The sequence below is a fragment of the Catharus ustulatus genome, chromosome 4 (genome assembly GCF_009819885.2).
Source record: "Catharus ustulatus isolate bCatUst1 chromosome 4, bCatUst1.pri.v2, whole genome shotgun sequence".
NCBI classification, from domain to species: domain Eukaryota; kingdom Metazoa; phylum Chordata; class Aves; order Passeriformes; family Turdidae; genus Catharus; species Catharus ustulatus.
In genome coordinates this window covers 40,625,645-40,641,393 of record NC_046224.1, presented here as the reverse complement: position 1 = coordinate 40,641,393, position 15,749 = coordinate 40,625,645, and the positions used below count along the sequence as shown (strand labels likewise).

The 15,749-nt window shown below is 39.8% G+C and overlaps 1 protein-coding gene across 3 annotated transcripts in view; it reads left to right on the top strand.

Annotated features, from left to right (window-relative positions):
- CRADD (CASP2 and RIPK1 domain containing adaptor with death domain) overlaps positions 1-15,138 on the top strand; it is an 80,523-nt gene extending 65,385 nt beyond the window's left edge. For all 3 annotated transcript variants that reach the window (XM_033058106.2, XM_033058107.2, XM_033058105.2), the window contains exon 3: positions 14,621-15,138. In XM_033058106.2, the coding sequence (XP_032913997.1) occupies positions 14,621-14,916 (296 nt within the window). In that variant the 3' untranslated portion in view covers positions 14,917-15,138. The remainder of the gene's footprint in view (positions 1-14,620) is intronic.
- Positions 15,139-15,749: the final 611 nt, after the last annotated feature.

Here is a 15,749-nt window from a genome sequence, read left to right as displayed (position 1 = left end):
AATCCAGGATAGATGAGCTGCTGCACTGTTGGCTTCTCTGGTGCTATTCCTTTTTCACCTGTGTAAGCCCAGCTCTTTGGAGTTATTTGAACAAAATCATGGCAAACTCTGTGTATATAACCTAATACAAAGCCTTTTTCACAACCCACACCTGAGACTGCAAACTCCCCTCCCTAGTGTTTGTGTTTAGCAGAATCTCTCCCCTCCCAGTCGCAGGGGCGCATCCAGACAGATAGCCATAAAATACAGCAGTTCAGATACAAGAAAGGCCAGCAGCCTGATGGTTCAGAGTTCCTGGAAAGCCTGGGATGGTGTATAAATGAGGTCATATCTAAAACATCTTTCTAAAGCAAATGTTGCACAATTAAATTAAGACTGCAGAGGAATAAAAAAATAGAAATGGATTTGTTTTTCTGTTGAACAGGACAAAGATGTTACATTTAATGACTTCCATAGAAAAACGTGGACTTCAAAACTGAAGCCACAGCTGTGTTGTCAGTTGAAGAAAGTATACTGGATTGTGACATAAAGAGATGTGGACCATTGTGTAAAACCTGAGGAGTTCTCACCTTCTTTTTCTGGCAGAGATATATATTTTCCTGGGCTTTCAGATTTGGTCAAATGTGCACATTTATGCAGTAATTATCTTTTTTCTCAGGGTCAGAGACTGATGAGCACTAGTGCTGTGCTGTAGATTGCTTCAGCTGCCTCCTGCTGTCCCTGTATGTAGCTCTGAATGTATGTGAAAGACATTCTCAATATTCTGTATTCCTTAGGGTCTTTAAAAGAGCATTCTGTGGGTTTACTGAGCTACAATTTTTTTTTCAGTTGTGTATCTGAGACACTTTTCTATGTTGTTCGAATTCTTTCTTCAAGCTTTTGTTCAGCTGTTCCAAACAGACTTACTCCCTGTAAAAGCTGGGCTCCTGCCTTGCCTACAGTCACAGACATCTTTGGTTGACTGAGTTTCTCTACTTTCATGTGGAAATACTTGCATGACACAAAGAACTGTATTAAAAATGGTTTCTACTTTCCTTGCTGGCTTTACACAGAGCGTCTGTTGAGTCTCTTTGTCAAGTGCTGCAGACCTGGATTGTTCAAAAAGGAGCTGTGTCTTCTTAAGGTGATCCAAAGGTTCTTGTCCCGAGTCTCACAATCTGCATGTGTTCTCAGCTTCCTGAGAACAGAAAGGCTCTTTACAGTTTTCAGCTTGTCTATTCCCATTTACTTGGCAATTTTGGACGTGAAAACCTTCGTATATATATAAATGCCAAGATGCTTCAAGCAAGGATTTTTCTTGGGGTGCCTGAAGTTTTCAAATGTCTCAAATACAGTATAAATATCACTATGTAATGCCTAGTAAATAACATGTCTTGGGTTGTAGCAGTACCTTCATGTTCTTGTCAACCTCTTTTGAGTAGATAAGAAGCCCACATTTTCAATCAACAAAACTGGATAAAGATACTTAAATAAGTCAGTCTTGTGGCTTTAGCATGCAATTCCTAGGCTCTGTAACAGACTTAGAAAGCTCAAATCTCCCAAGATCAGAGAACACCAAAGAATTGCAGCCAAATTTTTATCTGTCTTCTGCACTCAGTGTTTGTAAACTTGCACATGAACTTTCTGTCATTAGGATATTTGCACACACTAAAGTGCAAGTGGAAGGCCCAGTTAGGTGGGTGGGCACTGGGTGGTTTGTACACAGCACGACTGGGTTTTCATACACTGATGTGGCGTGGCGCATTTCTGCTAAGGGGAACCTGAGACCACTTCTGCAGAATGTGTTAACCTCGCATTGCCAGGTTGTTCACCTCTTCTCTGAGGAGCACACACACAAAATTAGGTTGCATGTTGAATGTGAAGGTCAAAATACTTCACACTATCTAATCCTCAAATCAATCAGAAGGTTATTTCAAGGTATGTTGATTTCTTTAATAAAGTCAAACAATGCATAATGGCTACATCTGAGGAGGGAGGGAGGGATGGAAAAAAGGAAAAGATGTTGATGTTTTAGAGTTCTGCTGCTAAAATTGTCAGCATTATGAAGAAAGACTCTTGATTTTTTTGTTTTTGAGTTTGTAGAACCTAAAAAATGATTGCTTAAACAAAGAAAAAATCCTTTTTTAAGATTGGTTTTTCCATTGTTACCTCTAAGAGACTTCTGTGATGTCAAGAGCAGATGTCAAGGAAATAACAACCCTTCTCTCTTGTTTGTAGTGGGATTTCAGGTTTGGCTCCATCAGGGGCACAAACATCACTTGTATTTCTGCATCTCTGGGACAACAGAAGAGATTTGTCTAGTTTTTAGTTTTGCCTTTTGGTTTTGTTTCAGTTATAGTTACACTAATTTCATGATTATAGGTTGCATCTGATTATAAGCCACACATTACAATACAGAGTGTGATAAAAGGTATCTATTCTATCACCATCTCTTGAGGGTGGGGGCAGCGATCCTTATCTCCGTGAGAGATATTCTGCTAATGGGCCATCCATTGAAACCAGGCAGGGCATTGTTCTTTATCTTTTCACAACTCATCCTTCCTCCAGCGAGTCATTTTCTGCTAATGGCCCATTGAGTCCCACTGTGGGACTGATAAAATTACTGCATCCCATTGGAAGTTGCTCCAACCAGGGGGAAGAGCCCAACATTCCTTATCAAGATAAAACAGAGGTTTTGGGACACTAAGGGAGCCCCTTTCTCCACTGGACTCCGGAGGAAAACTGGATTTCTCCACGTCACCACTGGACCTCTGGAGGGAAACTGCATCTTCTGCAGGAGCACTGCTTCAACTGAATCACATCTGTCACTGCAGGAGGATGCACCCACCATTTAATGGGACTGCTACCAACACCCTGCCTGACAGAGTGTCAGGTTGTACTCTGACTTTGTCAGGGTTTGGAGTTTGTTTCTTTGTAGTACTGTATATCTATTTTAATTTCCCTAGAAAAGAACTGTTATTCCTAATTCCCATATCTTTGCCTGAAAGCCCCTTGATTTCAAAATTATAATAATTTGGAGGGAGGGAGTTTACATTCTCCATTTCAAACAGAAGCTCCTGCCTTTCTCAGCAGACACCTGTCCTCCAAACTAAAACAGCAACTTTTCTTTCTTTGTCCATATATAAGCTGCACTTTGGGTTTGGACCAAAATTTTAGTCAAAATGGTGCGGCTTATAATCGTAACATTACTGTAGATTAGACATAGCTGTGCAAAAGTCCAAAACCAAGTAAAATAAATTTTTTATGGTCTGTTGATCTTCCAGCCTTTTTATTCTGGTGTTAAAACATTTTTATTTCTGATTTGTTAGATACAAAAACCAAAATTATTGAAATTACAATTCTGGATCAAAGTCTGACTGCTAGTAGGCTACAAAACTATGAGAGAAAATGTTCTCTATGCATGAGACATGAAAATTAATTGTTTAAACAAAATATTTTTTCAGATGTTTACGTTTTGCTTATGAATCATCCCACTAATACTAGCATAAATCTTCTACAAATAGCCTAAGTAATGCAAATGTTTGCTAATACCTTGTTTAATTTTGAACTTAATTCAGTTCCTTTGGCAAAATGCTACTCATGAATGAGTAGAAGAGTAGTTGGTTCCTCAGCTCTCAAGTGCATGGTTGCAGCTGTGAGTCATCTCCTTACTTTCTGTGCTGTCTGATCTCTGATGACAGCAGAGGATCAGCGTGTTGTGTCACCCGGCACCAGCCATGTCACAGGGCAGCCACGAGCTCTGCTGCTGAGCACATGCTGCAGGGTGTTAGGTCAGTGCTGACTCAAGGCAGGGAAAGAAGTGCTCATCCAATCTCTGCTGCTTTAAAGTGCTCTCTGAGTTAGGACTTGGTTTTGAAAATTACTTCACCCACGCTCCCTTTTTCATCCTTTTCCTACCAGGGTCAGGTGACAGATTCATAATCTGAATTTGTGGAAATGAAATTCTAAAAAGGGAATGAGTTTGACTTGCATATATCTACAACTTTCATATTTTAATTAAGATTTTGAAAAATTAGGGGGGTTTGTGTATACATACATAAACACGTACATACATATATGTGTGTGTGTGCGCGTGCGCACACAAATGTATTCTCACATTTGCTTTACAGATAACGAAGTCTTGTGACTGTGACCTTCTAAAATTACGGCCCTATTGGGTAGCTAAAATTGATGTTGGACAGTATGGATCTGTGAAACCAGCCATGAGATTCCAAATTGGTTTCTTGCGTATCTTCGACTGACTTGGCACTTGAGAGGGCTGGTTGTGATGCTAAGCCTCCCATTCATCTGAAAATAGAGAGAAGCGGGTGATGCCACCTGAAGCTCTCTTTCCTGACACCTATGGAAAGCTCTGTCTTCTGACTCAGGCTGTTGAATTGCATTTGGCAAACCAGGCATAGCAACTGATGGTAGCTGAGCAGTGTATTTTAGTACCACTACTTTTTTTCCCCCTGTGGATTTTGAAATGTCAAAAAGTCTACTAAAGTTCATAAGCATTTAGAGCACTGATACAAAAATGGAAGAAAAAAAGAAACCAGGAGGGGTCTACATCCATGTTGCTTATAGCATTTTGTGAAGTCTTTTACACCTATGCAAAACATTTTTAAAGAGACACTAAACTAACCTGTTGCACTTTGTTTACTTGTTCTGCACGGATGTAAGTGATGAAACAAAATGCCTAGCAGTGGAGGATTCAGCGGAATGATAGTACTGTTTTAGCTTGCTCTGCGTGGCTTGTTCTATTAATATATGTTTGTGGTCAGGAAGGAATGCAGTCTCACTTCACTATAATATGTGCAGTATTAATTTTGGTTTGACACCTGCCAGGCAAAGATCTTCACCAGCCAAAGGCATTCTTCACAACCAAGCTCCATCTGTTGTGCAGATCTTGATTCTGATATTTCTAATGACTCGAGTCAAAGTGAAAAGAGGAGCCAACTTGGAGAAAAAAAAATCTCGAGGAGGAATGAATAGTTCTATCAAGGCTAAATATAATGGCTTATTGTCACCTTTGGTTTAAGTCCTGCAAGGCAACATATGTGAATGGTTTTGTTTTAGAAGAAAACAGTCCATACTGGCAGTGTCGTTGTTGATGTTGCATGAAAGGAATATTGATAGCTAAAGTTCAAGCACATGATTTTATTGCTGAATGCTGTAACCTTTAGAAATATTTCTTGATAGGAAAGTTGCTAGTAAAAACAGTTTACTCTCTTTTTGTACTCAGCAGATGAAAAGCAGCAGGAGTCTTTGATTCTTTCATGCAAAGGAGCAGCAGCATTAACACTTGCCTCTGCTCTTTGAAAGACAGTTCAGGCTTTTTGAAATAAGCATTCAAGTAATGTCTGTCAAAAGAAGTTAGCTTCCAATCCCCTGACAAAAGTTGCATGATGATTTTGTCACCTCGCTGACAAAACAATCATTATTTGCTCCAGTTAGCTTTGTTTTTCACTTAGAGTGGGTGAATTAATCTGTCAGAGCTGCCCAACCCACATGGGTAAACATTTGCCTCCTGTGATACCATGAGAAGTCTACAACAAATATGAATGATCACACAACTTAATACAATCACCTGCTGATCATTTATTTTTACTTGTGATAGCATGGAGAAAAAACTTGACTAAGAAAAATTATGGTTCTGTGGGCTCCAGATCTATAATTAATGGTTGAAAGTTCTATATTATCAAACAGCATTCAATTCACTAGGAACTGCAGAGCATTGAAAACTGTATAGAAATGCAGTGACATACTCCAGAATCTAATTTTTTCAGCATTATTTGTAGGGTTGGCTGTTGGTGTAGTTGCTGGCCTGTAAAAAAAAACTCTCAACTCTTTCAGACTAGCAGGTGTCTTTGTGCTGTCTGGTAGTTGCTGAAAGCCTGAATGTTCCACTGAACCTAACAATTGAGTAGATATTTATTTTTTCCCTTAGTGTTATTTTTTCCCTTCCCATGCTGAACCTGTTCATGCATTTATATCAAAGGTACACTGCAAAGATGCCATCATTAGCTGTGTTTTTGGTGCCCATGCATATTGCTCATTTAGGTATAACAATATTGAAGTTAATAGCAAATATCAAACAAATTTTAGTTCTACTTCAGTGTCTAGAGCAACATAAAATACAAGGTATAAAGCCATAGTGTGATGAAATCAAATCCTGCCTGTAATGTAGGGTCATCCTGCCTGAAAAGAGTGTAGACATTATAGTATATTGTGTTTCTATTTACATTGCATAGGTACTCTTTTCCTTGCATACATCTGCAGCTGCCATTTATTTATGAAATGAATGATTTGATCTCATGGTATGAAGCAGCAGAGAAAAACTGTGTGGGATTGTAATTAATTTTTTTGCATGGGAGACAAAATAACATCCACACTATTATCTGCTGAAACTTCCTCCCTGCTCTTTCCAGTAAAATGTGAACAAAGATGTGAAAACCCAATCTCTTTCAGTTCCTTAAACATAGGGATTGCTCCCTATGGCTTGAAAAGGATGGATATTGAAGAGAGAATTAATTCATTTACAGACTTATCTGACAATCTCTTTAATATAGATTAGTACTGATCAGTGTAGCAGAGATCTGTAGAGGTACAAAACCTGTAGGAGAGATTAAAAAAATGTTCAAGAAAATTGTGTAGCTACTGAAGCTGAGTAGTGGGAATACAGCTGAAAGCTTTTTGTCATGAAATCTGAATCTTTATGTTTCAGATTTTAGCAGTCTGCTTCCACATCTGCAGCTACTAGGCAGTCCTTAGCAAATGATAAAGAATTTATGAATTAGCTGCTGGTATTGAGCCAAAATAGAAATATTTGTGTTCTTGAATTACCTGTAGATTCACAAAATTTTATGCTGTTTTTCTTATCCTAATACCCAAAATGTACTTTATGTCACAAAATGTGGTGTTTTAGAGCTCATAGAGGAGAAGAGCTGTCAACAAATGAAGATATATGTACTTTTTAATTACACCACTAATGCAGAGTCCTTGCAAGCTTTCAGCGGGAAGGAGCTGAATTTGATTCCTTGGGTGGATTGTGCTTCATTTCAGGGAAGAGCCATAAGTTTGAGTACCAAAGGATCATGGTCACAATTTATTCTGCATATTGACTGTCATAGGTATGGTAGATTCCAATTTGTTAAAAATAAGACAGACAACTAGTGTCTTTTAATGCAAGTCATAAAAACCAGTACAATGAGGAAGAATGCAGCCTTAAATATGTATTTCATATTTGGTTTCATTTTGATTAGTGCCTTTCATAATTTAATTAAGATACTTGGAAATGTAAATTACCACGACAGAAGTATGCTTACAAGTGTTTTATAATCACTAATTGACAGAAGTTGGTTTTATTCATGCAAATTCTGTATATAATGTTTGCATTCATTAGATCAGAAGTTACCAAGTTACGGAAACTGTGAAGCATGACGACTCAAACATAAAATTCTCCATTAGATTTGCTTTACTGTAACATGGTCAGCTGAAAAATATATACTGCTTTCTAAAGCTTTATTTTGGATGTTTTTCTTTCAATGTGTTTACTGTAAAGATTCCATTCTGTAGGCTACTCTGGGTATTTAACTGCCCAAGATTTGAATGGGTTGCATTAGGGAAGATGGTATATATTCTTAAGAAGATATTGGATCTATTGCTTCTACAAAGGTGCAGGTTTTCCATCACCAGAATTTCCCCATGCCAAGTCAACTCTGTGGAAGGAAGGATCTGGATTTCCCAAGCAGAGAACAGAGATCAGCTCTTGCTTGGTAGTAGTCATCAGATGGTGTTCTCTGGTAGCCTGAAATGGCATAAAGGTGGTCAGCATTTCTTTGGTAGCCAGCAGGCACCTTCAGAGGGGGCAACTAGCACAAACAAGTGGGACAGCTATCATAGCCTCCCACCTTGCAGCTGTAACGTACTGCTCGCATTTGGCAGGAGAGACAGAAACAATTATGCACATGCTAAAAGCAGGAGAAGGTTATACAACTTCTCCAAGTTATTTTACTCTTCTTTTGTAAGTGAGTTCAACTGAGTGTATTAACTTTATATATAGAAAGATATCTCTAATGGGGTCCGGTATCTGTCTGCAAATAGTACAGTTCAATTTTTCTCACTCCTTGGACAAACACTCTTTAAAACCCACTGAAACCAGGAGGCAAACCTGGTGGGTTTGCGTAGACTTTGGATGGGCTGAGTGATCCATGCTGTTTGCAGATGCATAGAAGATATGAATGTGCTGATACCTAGAAGAGAAATCTTTTTTCCATGTTCTCTGGAGCATGATTATTTGGAGCTGTTGAATCAGCTACAATGACACAAGATTACAAAATAACATCCAATTTATGTAGTAGGGGCTGGTTTCTGGATAGTCTGTTTTACTCTTTTTCACTGATTAGCAATTTGAACTTGTTTCTTTTGTTTAAACAGAACCCAATTTGTATCCCAAAGTTCACTGCTATGAAATAACTTTATTATGCTTCATGATAATTTTTGACTTGCACAGGAGTGCTCGACACTCCATGAAGACCTGTTGATATTGTATATCCAGTGTGATAATTCCCTGTCTGGCACTCCAGTCATTCATGGTTGCAGGTTGGCTTATGAATTTGAATCTGATGTAGGAAGAGGACAGGCAGTTTCACCTGTTTATATAGTGTTGGGAGAGAGCACTATATAAGCAGCAGAGCAGCTGTACAGTAGAGATTTACTATAATCTCCCATCTTCTTTTCTAACAAATCAAGCCAAGCCATCCTGTGAGGTTACCCAACAACTTCTCTTTATTCCTCCTTCTCACCAAGATCTCCACCATAATCTTGTGTTTTACTTCAGTGACCTGTAGCGCTTACTGGGATCCCTCAAAATGTTTCTTCTCTGCTGTCTCTTTCATCCAGCATCTCTGGCAGCTCAGGGGGGGCATTGCAGCTCTTAGAAATCTCCAGTCTGTCCATTAGTGGAAGTGTCCTTCAATTCAGTTTCTGCAACTCCACCTCACTACTCAGGAAAGCCTGTCCTAACCTGATCTGCCAATTGTTGTCTTCTTCATGACACTCTCTCACTATTGTGCTCTATTTTACTCTAAAGCAAATATAGCTCTTTATGTGCAAGTTGTTTACTGTTATGACATTCAATCAGTAAATAATTTCTGTAACATAGCACAGCTGCCAAAACACACAGCACACAGCCTTGGCAACCATGCCCAAATTTATCCAGTACTGGGTCTGTGGCTCAGGCTAGTTGAATGAGTGGGCTGGAGGGAAGCAGAACCTCGCACTAGATTCACTATTATGTGTTTTCCTTTAGCTGAAGTGCCTCACATGCCACTGATGGCATTATTAGCCATGGTGGTTCTGAGGAGCTTCATTTCCTCTAGCAACCAGGGCCATGGGCTCCTCTGCTATGGTGTGTTGTGTGTATGCATGTAGCCCTAGTAGCTTCTGAACCTCTTGTCCAACATCAAGAAGCCTATTTGCTGTTGAGAAAAGGAGCAATTGCGTGAGTGTCTTGAGAATGGTAAGCAGCTGGAGAAGACCTGAAGTCAGCTGTAGGATTCTCATTCTGGGGGCGGGGTGTGAGGCTTCTTTGGTTTCTGCTTGTAGAACCTCTTAATCTAACTTTACCGCTTCTCAGGGAAGAACTGTTCTCCAGAAGCCAGAAAAGATGATTAAAGAGGACTCTGAAATGTTTGCTTTGAACTCTTCAGAAATCATGACTAGGATCTGATAAGAAGGTTAAGTGAACAATAGTTAGTGTCTTGAGTCCAGATCACCGAAGGACTCCACATACCTAATGTTGGGGCCAGATGCACGCCCAAGCAGTTACTCTTCTTTACAGTCCTGTTCCAGTTATGCAGGGTCTGAAGAGTAGGCTCACCAACATGTTTCTGATGTGATTATATAAAAATTAGAGCATTTTCCTAGCATTGTTCCTGCCAAGGGCTCTTGCATGTTTGATTTCAACATACTGGTTGATTTCCAGGAGAGTTTTCTCTCAAGTAGGTGCTGTTTTGGAGGCTAGGAAACATTGTTGACCCTTCCCAGGGAAATCTTTATATTTTTTCTGTGATATTTGCCAGGAGAAATGGAGTACATCTGTGCACCTCAGCATTAGAATGTGCAGCTCAGACAGAGATAGCTGGATTCCCATTTCCTCTTCCAGGGCTCCTTCTGTCTTATCCTACAAGTATGGACATGGTCCTTTAAGCAGATAAAATACAGAGGCAGTGCTGGAAGCAGAGACCAATCTACAGAAACACCTTTCGCAACAGACCGATTTATTAGTTATTAGATAAAAGATGGGCCATAATATATCCTGAACTGCCTGTGGCATTGTTCTTGTATGATTAGGCAGCAACTGATTGAGACTTTTTAAACACTTTAGATACAGGTGCAATTTCCATCCAAGTCCCTTTTACACAGCAGGAAGCAAAAGCCAAACAGTTGGGTTTGTGTTAAAATGTATTGACTTCACAGGGGAGAAGTCTCTCTGAAACTCCAATGAATACTTTTGGTCATGCACAAAGAAGTCACACGTACAAGAAGGGTCCTTTAGACAAAACCATAAGGCACTTTGGGCCCCAGCAGTTCTGAGGAATCTGGGTACTTTGCAGGTCACCCAGAAGTGCCTCAGCCTTTTTTGTTGCTGTCGCCTGTGTGGACTTCATCTTACATCCTCCCATTTGTGCCAGGTGGGACATAGCTGAGGTTTGTTTTCCATCCCCCTGATTTTTCCAGTATCTTCTTGGAGTCTTCTACTTAAAGCTACAGAGCTTCTGAAGAAAAAGAAATACAAAAATGGTGACTGTCTGCCTTTGCCCCATGTGTTTTTTGTGTCTGTGTTATCTGGGTGATTCTGTTTTGTCTGGTCTGTATCTGTGATACTAATTATATCCAGTTCTGTTTCCTGTCCACAATCACCAGAACCATTATAACGCTTGTTTTGTGCAGTGGTCTGGAAGTATAGATGTACACACAGGCCAGAAGTTGTCAACATCTCCTGTTTTTTAACTGGAACAACCAGGATAAAGCTTAGCATGGATGAGCTTCCTTCACCAGTGATGAGGAGAAGCACATTCCCTCGTGCTACAGCTTTGAATAGAAGGAGCCACAGGTCTTTCTGTGGATCAGTTTCAGCCTCACAGCCAGAGTGGAGGGTGTCCTTCCCATCTCCATACCTTTGGAAGACGATTTTCATGTTCCCAAGAACCATGCCAGCCAGCTGGCTGTTGGTCCCAGGAGAGAAGCTCTGCACCAGGCTGGCTTTCTCCCCAGCACAGAGCTCTTGGCTCCTCATTCCTCAGGACCTTAGTGGCTTCAGCATGAGCAGCAAAAGCCTCTAAATCTCTGCAGCATGTGGTGCTGGCACCTTGCAGCCTAGACCATGCCCACAGCTGGACACAGTGTTTTGCTTGGTGCTCTCAATAGAGGTGACAGCAGCACAAATTGCTTTCTCCAGAGAAACCCTCAACATCCTCTGGTGGTGCCCCAAGCCCCACTTCTTCCACTTCTTTCTATTTTTAGCAGTGCAGTCCTCATTTTGCTAAGCAGAAGCGCGTGCCTGTCAGAAGCACATAAACCTACTCATCAGACCCACCTAGAGCAAGAAAAACTTGACCTTTGCTTTTCCAGAAATGAGGTCTCAGTATCCTGATAGTACCTTTCAAATGCAACTGCAGAATCTGCATAACTGAAACTTTTTCTCTAATCTCATTACCTCCCTCAGGCAGTTCCTGACAAGTGGAGATTATAAATGAGAGTTGGTAGTAAACATAGCTAATAAAAAGGTATCTTAAGTATTCTTGCAATATATTCAAAGCAGTTTGGGCATGAGCACAGAGAACTCATTTCTATTTCACCTCAAATGCCATTAAGTTTATTAAAATAGAAGTGGAATTAATCCTAGAACATATCCAGATCTTTTTGTGATTTTGTGTTTATCATAAACTGAAAGATCTCACTAAGTATTTCTCTATACCTCTAAATAACATTGCCTGTCATCTGATATTTGTCTCAAATTTTCCTCAATGTTTTTGTATCAGAGCTGAAAATGAGCTATCACAGAGAATAAATTGGGACCGAAATACCAGTCCTTTGTATTAAATTTAACATTTGGCTTCTATCCCAGAAATTTCCTCATCCATATTAGAATCAGATGGTAGTGTAAGATGAAAAGATCTCCTGGATGGGTTTTATTTTGATCCTTATTAAAGGGCTGATAACAGACTGAAGGCAAGATACTTGTTGTAGCAAAAATGCCTGCCTAATATCAAGGGCTGGATGGACAAACTGACATGTATTATTGTTAGGCCTTCCTGTTTGATCACGTTTCAGTACCATAAAATCATTCTGCTAGTGGAAGTGACATATAAAAACTTCAGTGAAAGAGCAAAAAGCCCAGGCTGGCAGCTGTTACTGTGGATGTACACTTAGTAGCTGACCATAAGCCAAGGAGCGGGCTTAATATCAAAAAGTACTGTTGGTGACAGCAAAGTGTAGCTATATTTATTTTATTTTCAAGTGTTTGCATTAATGAAAGACTGCCTTGTCCTGACTTACCTGTGAAACTGGTATCACATGTGATGTGACAGCATAGGGCAGCCCTACTGGTATTGCTCAGCCTTCTTCAGAAGTTGTGCATCCTGTGCCTTATCCACAAACCAGCACTTGCCCCAGATTCCTTTGGCAGTCTGGAGACAGAAAGATCAAAGAGACCTAAATAGTCTTCAGAATGCAATCTTCTCTTTATTCAAAGCAGCTTTGTATAGTTCTTGTGTATTATTTGACTGAAATTGTACAAACATTTGCAGGCTCTGGGTGTTCTATGCAAAAACAATTACTTTTGACGGAATGAAGGAATGGTGCTTTCTGGTGGTGTTGTTCTGATGTAGAGGAGAGTCTGAGCATGATATTGGAGCTATAAATTAGATTTTGAAAAGCAGCATTTCTGTAGGGAGTCTGCTGCTTCAGACCAACAGGCTATAATCAGCATTTTTCAAGGGGATGCCTGTGTTTTGTCACAGTATCTTCAGCAACACAAGTAGAGCAGCAATTGCAGACTGCATTGACTGTTCATTTCAGCTTTTGATCACAAAGGCTATCGAAGAACAAATATGCTTGGTAGGTATATTATGCTGCTTTTCTAAATGCATGTTTTTAAAGGCTGGCATGTGGTTTGACCTTGTAGGCAGAGAATCATTTCACTGGCACTGGCTGTTTACAGCATCAACATCAACATTTGAGCTTATACCCAGTGCTCCTTTTACAATCAGTGGAGAGAAGTGTCAACAAATGAAGGAGTTTATTTAATTAATCTGATTATTTTAGACATCTTCTTTCCAATGAAAGGACTTGTATTTTAGAAGAGTCTATTTCTCTTCGCAGCAATAATTAATCCTAGCATATTTAGTTCAGGATGTGTTATCTGTAGTTAGGTGAGCTGGATCCCATACAGCATGTTTCTGAATAGCACTGTGTTCTCACTTGGCTACTAACACTGTGTGAATACTTTTGGGGTTTTATTTTAATTATCAGATTATCCTGGGGAACATATAAAGAGATCAGTTGTGTATGTAAGAAATGCTTGGTTCAAGCAAGCTTGCTACAAGTTTATTACTGCAGATAATTACAGTTATCTTAATGCTTGCTATGAAAGCTGTTTTGGTAGTTGTATTGATCCTGTCCTCCTCAGGTACCAATTCAATGTAAAACTTCTTTTTGGATGAAGAGTGCATTCTCTTGGGTATGTGGACAATCCTAAGAGACTCAACATCAGGCAAAAATCTCTGAGAAAAAGTGGGACCTCCTTGCATTCTCCTGAAAACATCTTCAAGGAGCTCAGATGAATGGATGGAGCTGTGGCATATGCATGCCTGCTTTCAGGAGCTTTACAAGAACTGGGCTGAGGGATAAGGAAGCATAATTTGTGTTTGTGAGCAGTGTTGATGCCTTGTCCATTTGAACCATTATGCATTCGTTCAAATAGAGGAAAAGCCCTCAAGGCTGGTCTCCTCAAGATGAATTTGCCATTTACTAGAGGGCATGAAAGATAAGTAGCATCTTAGGACAGAATTTCCTGTGAACAATTCTCAGGAAGAAAAAACAGAATAATACCTGTTAACTAAGGAATCAGAGTTATTTCTGAAGTGTGTACATGGAGTCGCAGAATAGGAGTATTAAGGTATTATTGGTCCCATGTTTGTCACTTGTCACTATATCATACTGGTGCAAGCACATTGAGGATGATGGCTGCTGGAAACAGGTTCCCTGAAAACCTTTCTTGTTCACTACTCTGAAATCTATAATTACTTTTGGAAGTCTTTGCTTTGGTGTACACTTCTGATGTCTGGATTACTGACATCCAAAACCACAAGGCTCCCTAGTGTGGTTCACTGGGCATTAGTTTTCCTCTGATTAATCTTCTGGTTGTTTACATAATTAAATTTTTAGATAAATATGTATTCTGTTTCTTTAATTAATTAAGTCTTTCACCTCACCTTTGCTCATACTTATTCCCTCCTTTGTCAAGGTCTCCCATTAACTCTTGCAACACCACCTAGTGACACACATACTTTTTCTTTCCCTCTTTTTTTTTTTTTTCCTCTTTCATTCCCTGTTTTTTTTCTCTCTTTCACAGACTTAACTGAAGTTGCACCATGCATTTTGAAGATGTCACCAACAGATCAGCAGTTGAACAAGCTGGCGAGGAGGCTGGGACCTGAATGGGAACATATAGTTCTGTGCTTGGGTTTGTCCCATACTGACATCTATCGATGTAAAGTCAATCACCCTCACAACCTGCAGTCACAGATCGTAGCTGCATTTGTCCTGTGGAAACAACGTTTGGGGAAACAAGCAACAATCCAAAGTCTGCAAGCCAGCCTGAAGGCAGAGGAAGTGGATCCTTCAGTGATACAGTACATGCTTGAGTGAAACCATGCTATTTATTCAGAGCTTCCACGTATTTCATTAAATCAAGTAAAGAGGATGGAAATGTATGTTGAAGATCAGATGGCTCGAACTGTAAAAACAGTGGGTCTGGGAACTGTCATTTTATTAAGCTTAAACATTCCAGTTTTCTATGGCATCTTGTGACTTGTAATTCTTTTCATGACAGATTAATTTTTAGTAGGCATTAAAAAGTGGATCACTCTTTCCTGTTCCCTTTTGTGCTATTTCAGTGGGGATATAGGGTGACAAAGTTCTTGCAAGCAGGTGGGCCTGCAGTGAGTTCAGCAAGGTTTTCGATTTCACTAAGGGAGCAAGACTTGATTTAACTTATTTTCTGGACCATGTAGGAGCCTTTTTACTGCTGTTTCGTGCTAGTTCCCTCATACTACAGCAAGAAATGAGACTAATCACCATTACTAATTTAACAATTTTACAACAGTTATTGCAGGTGGCTAATTTCACATTTATAAACGTTTCAACACATACAGTTTCTTGCTAGGATAGATGGCTGCCACTTTGGTCTGCCTTTGAAAAAGGCCCTAAGTAGAAGTAGCAGGAATGTAGTGTGCCTGTGAGGGTTTCTGCTGTTATTATTTAATGGATGTTGGTTTCTGCAGGCAGGCCCTATGTGCATATGCCTTGTCACAGGTGGGAGTTCTCAGGGAAGACACACAGTAGAAAAGTGACCAGAAGTAGCCAAGAAACAGGTAAACTGAGCAAGCCTGAAAGAGGAGACAACTTCTAAGTTGTCCATGTTTGTCTCTTCTAATAAACTGGGAGATTGTCTGGTGCCTGCTGAGTCTTTGAACTGTGCT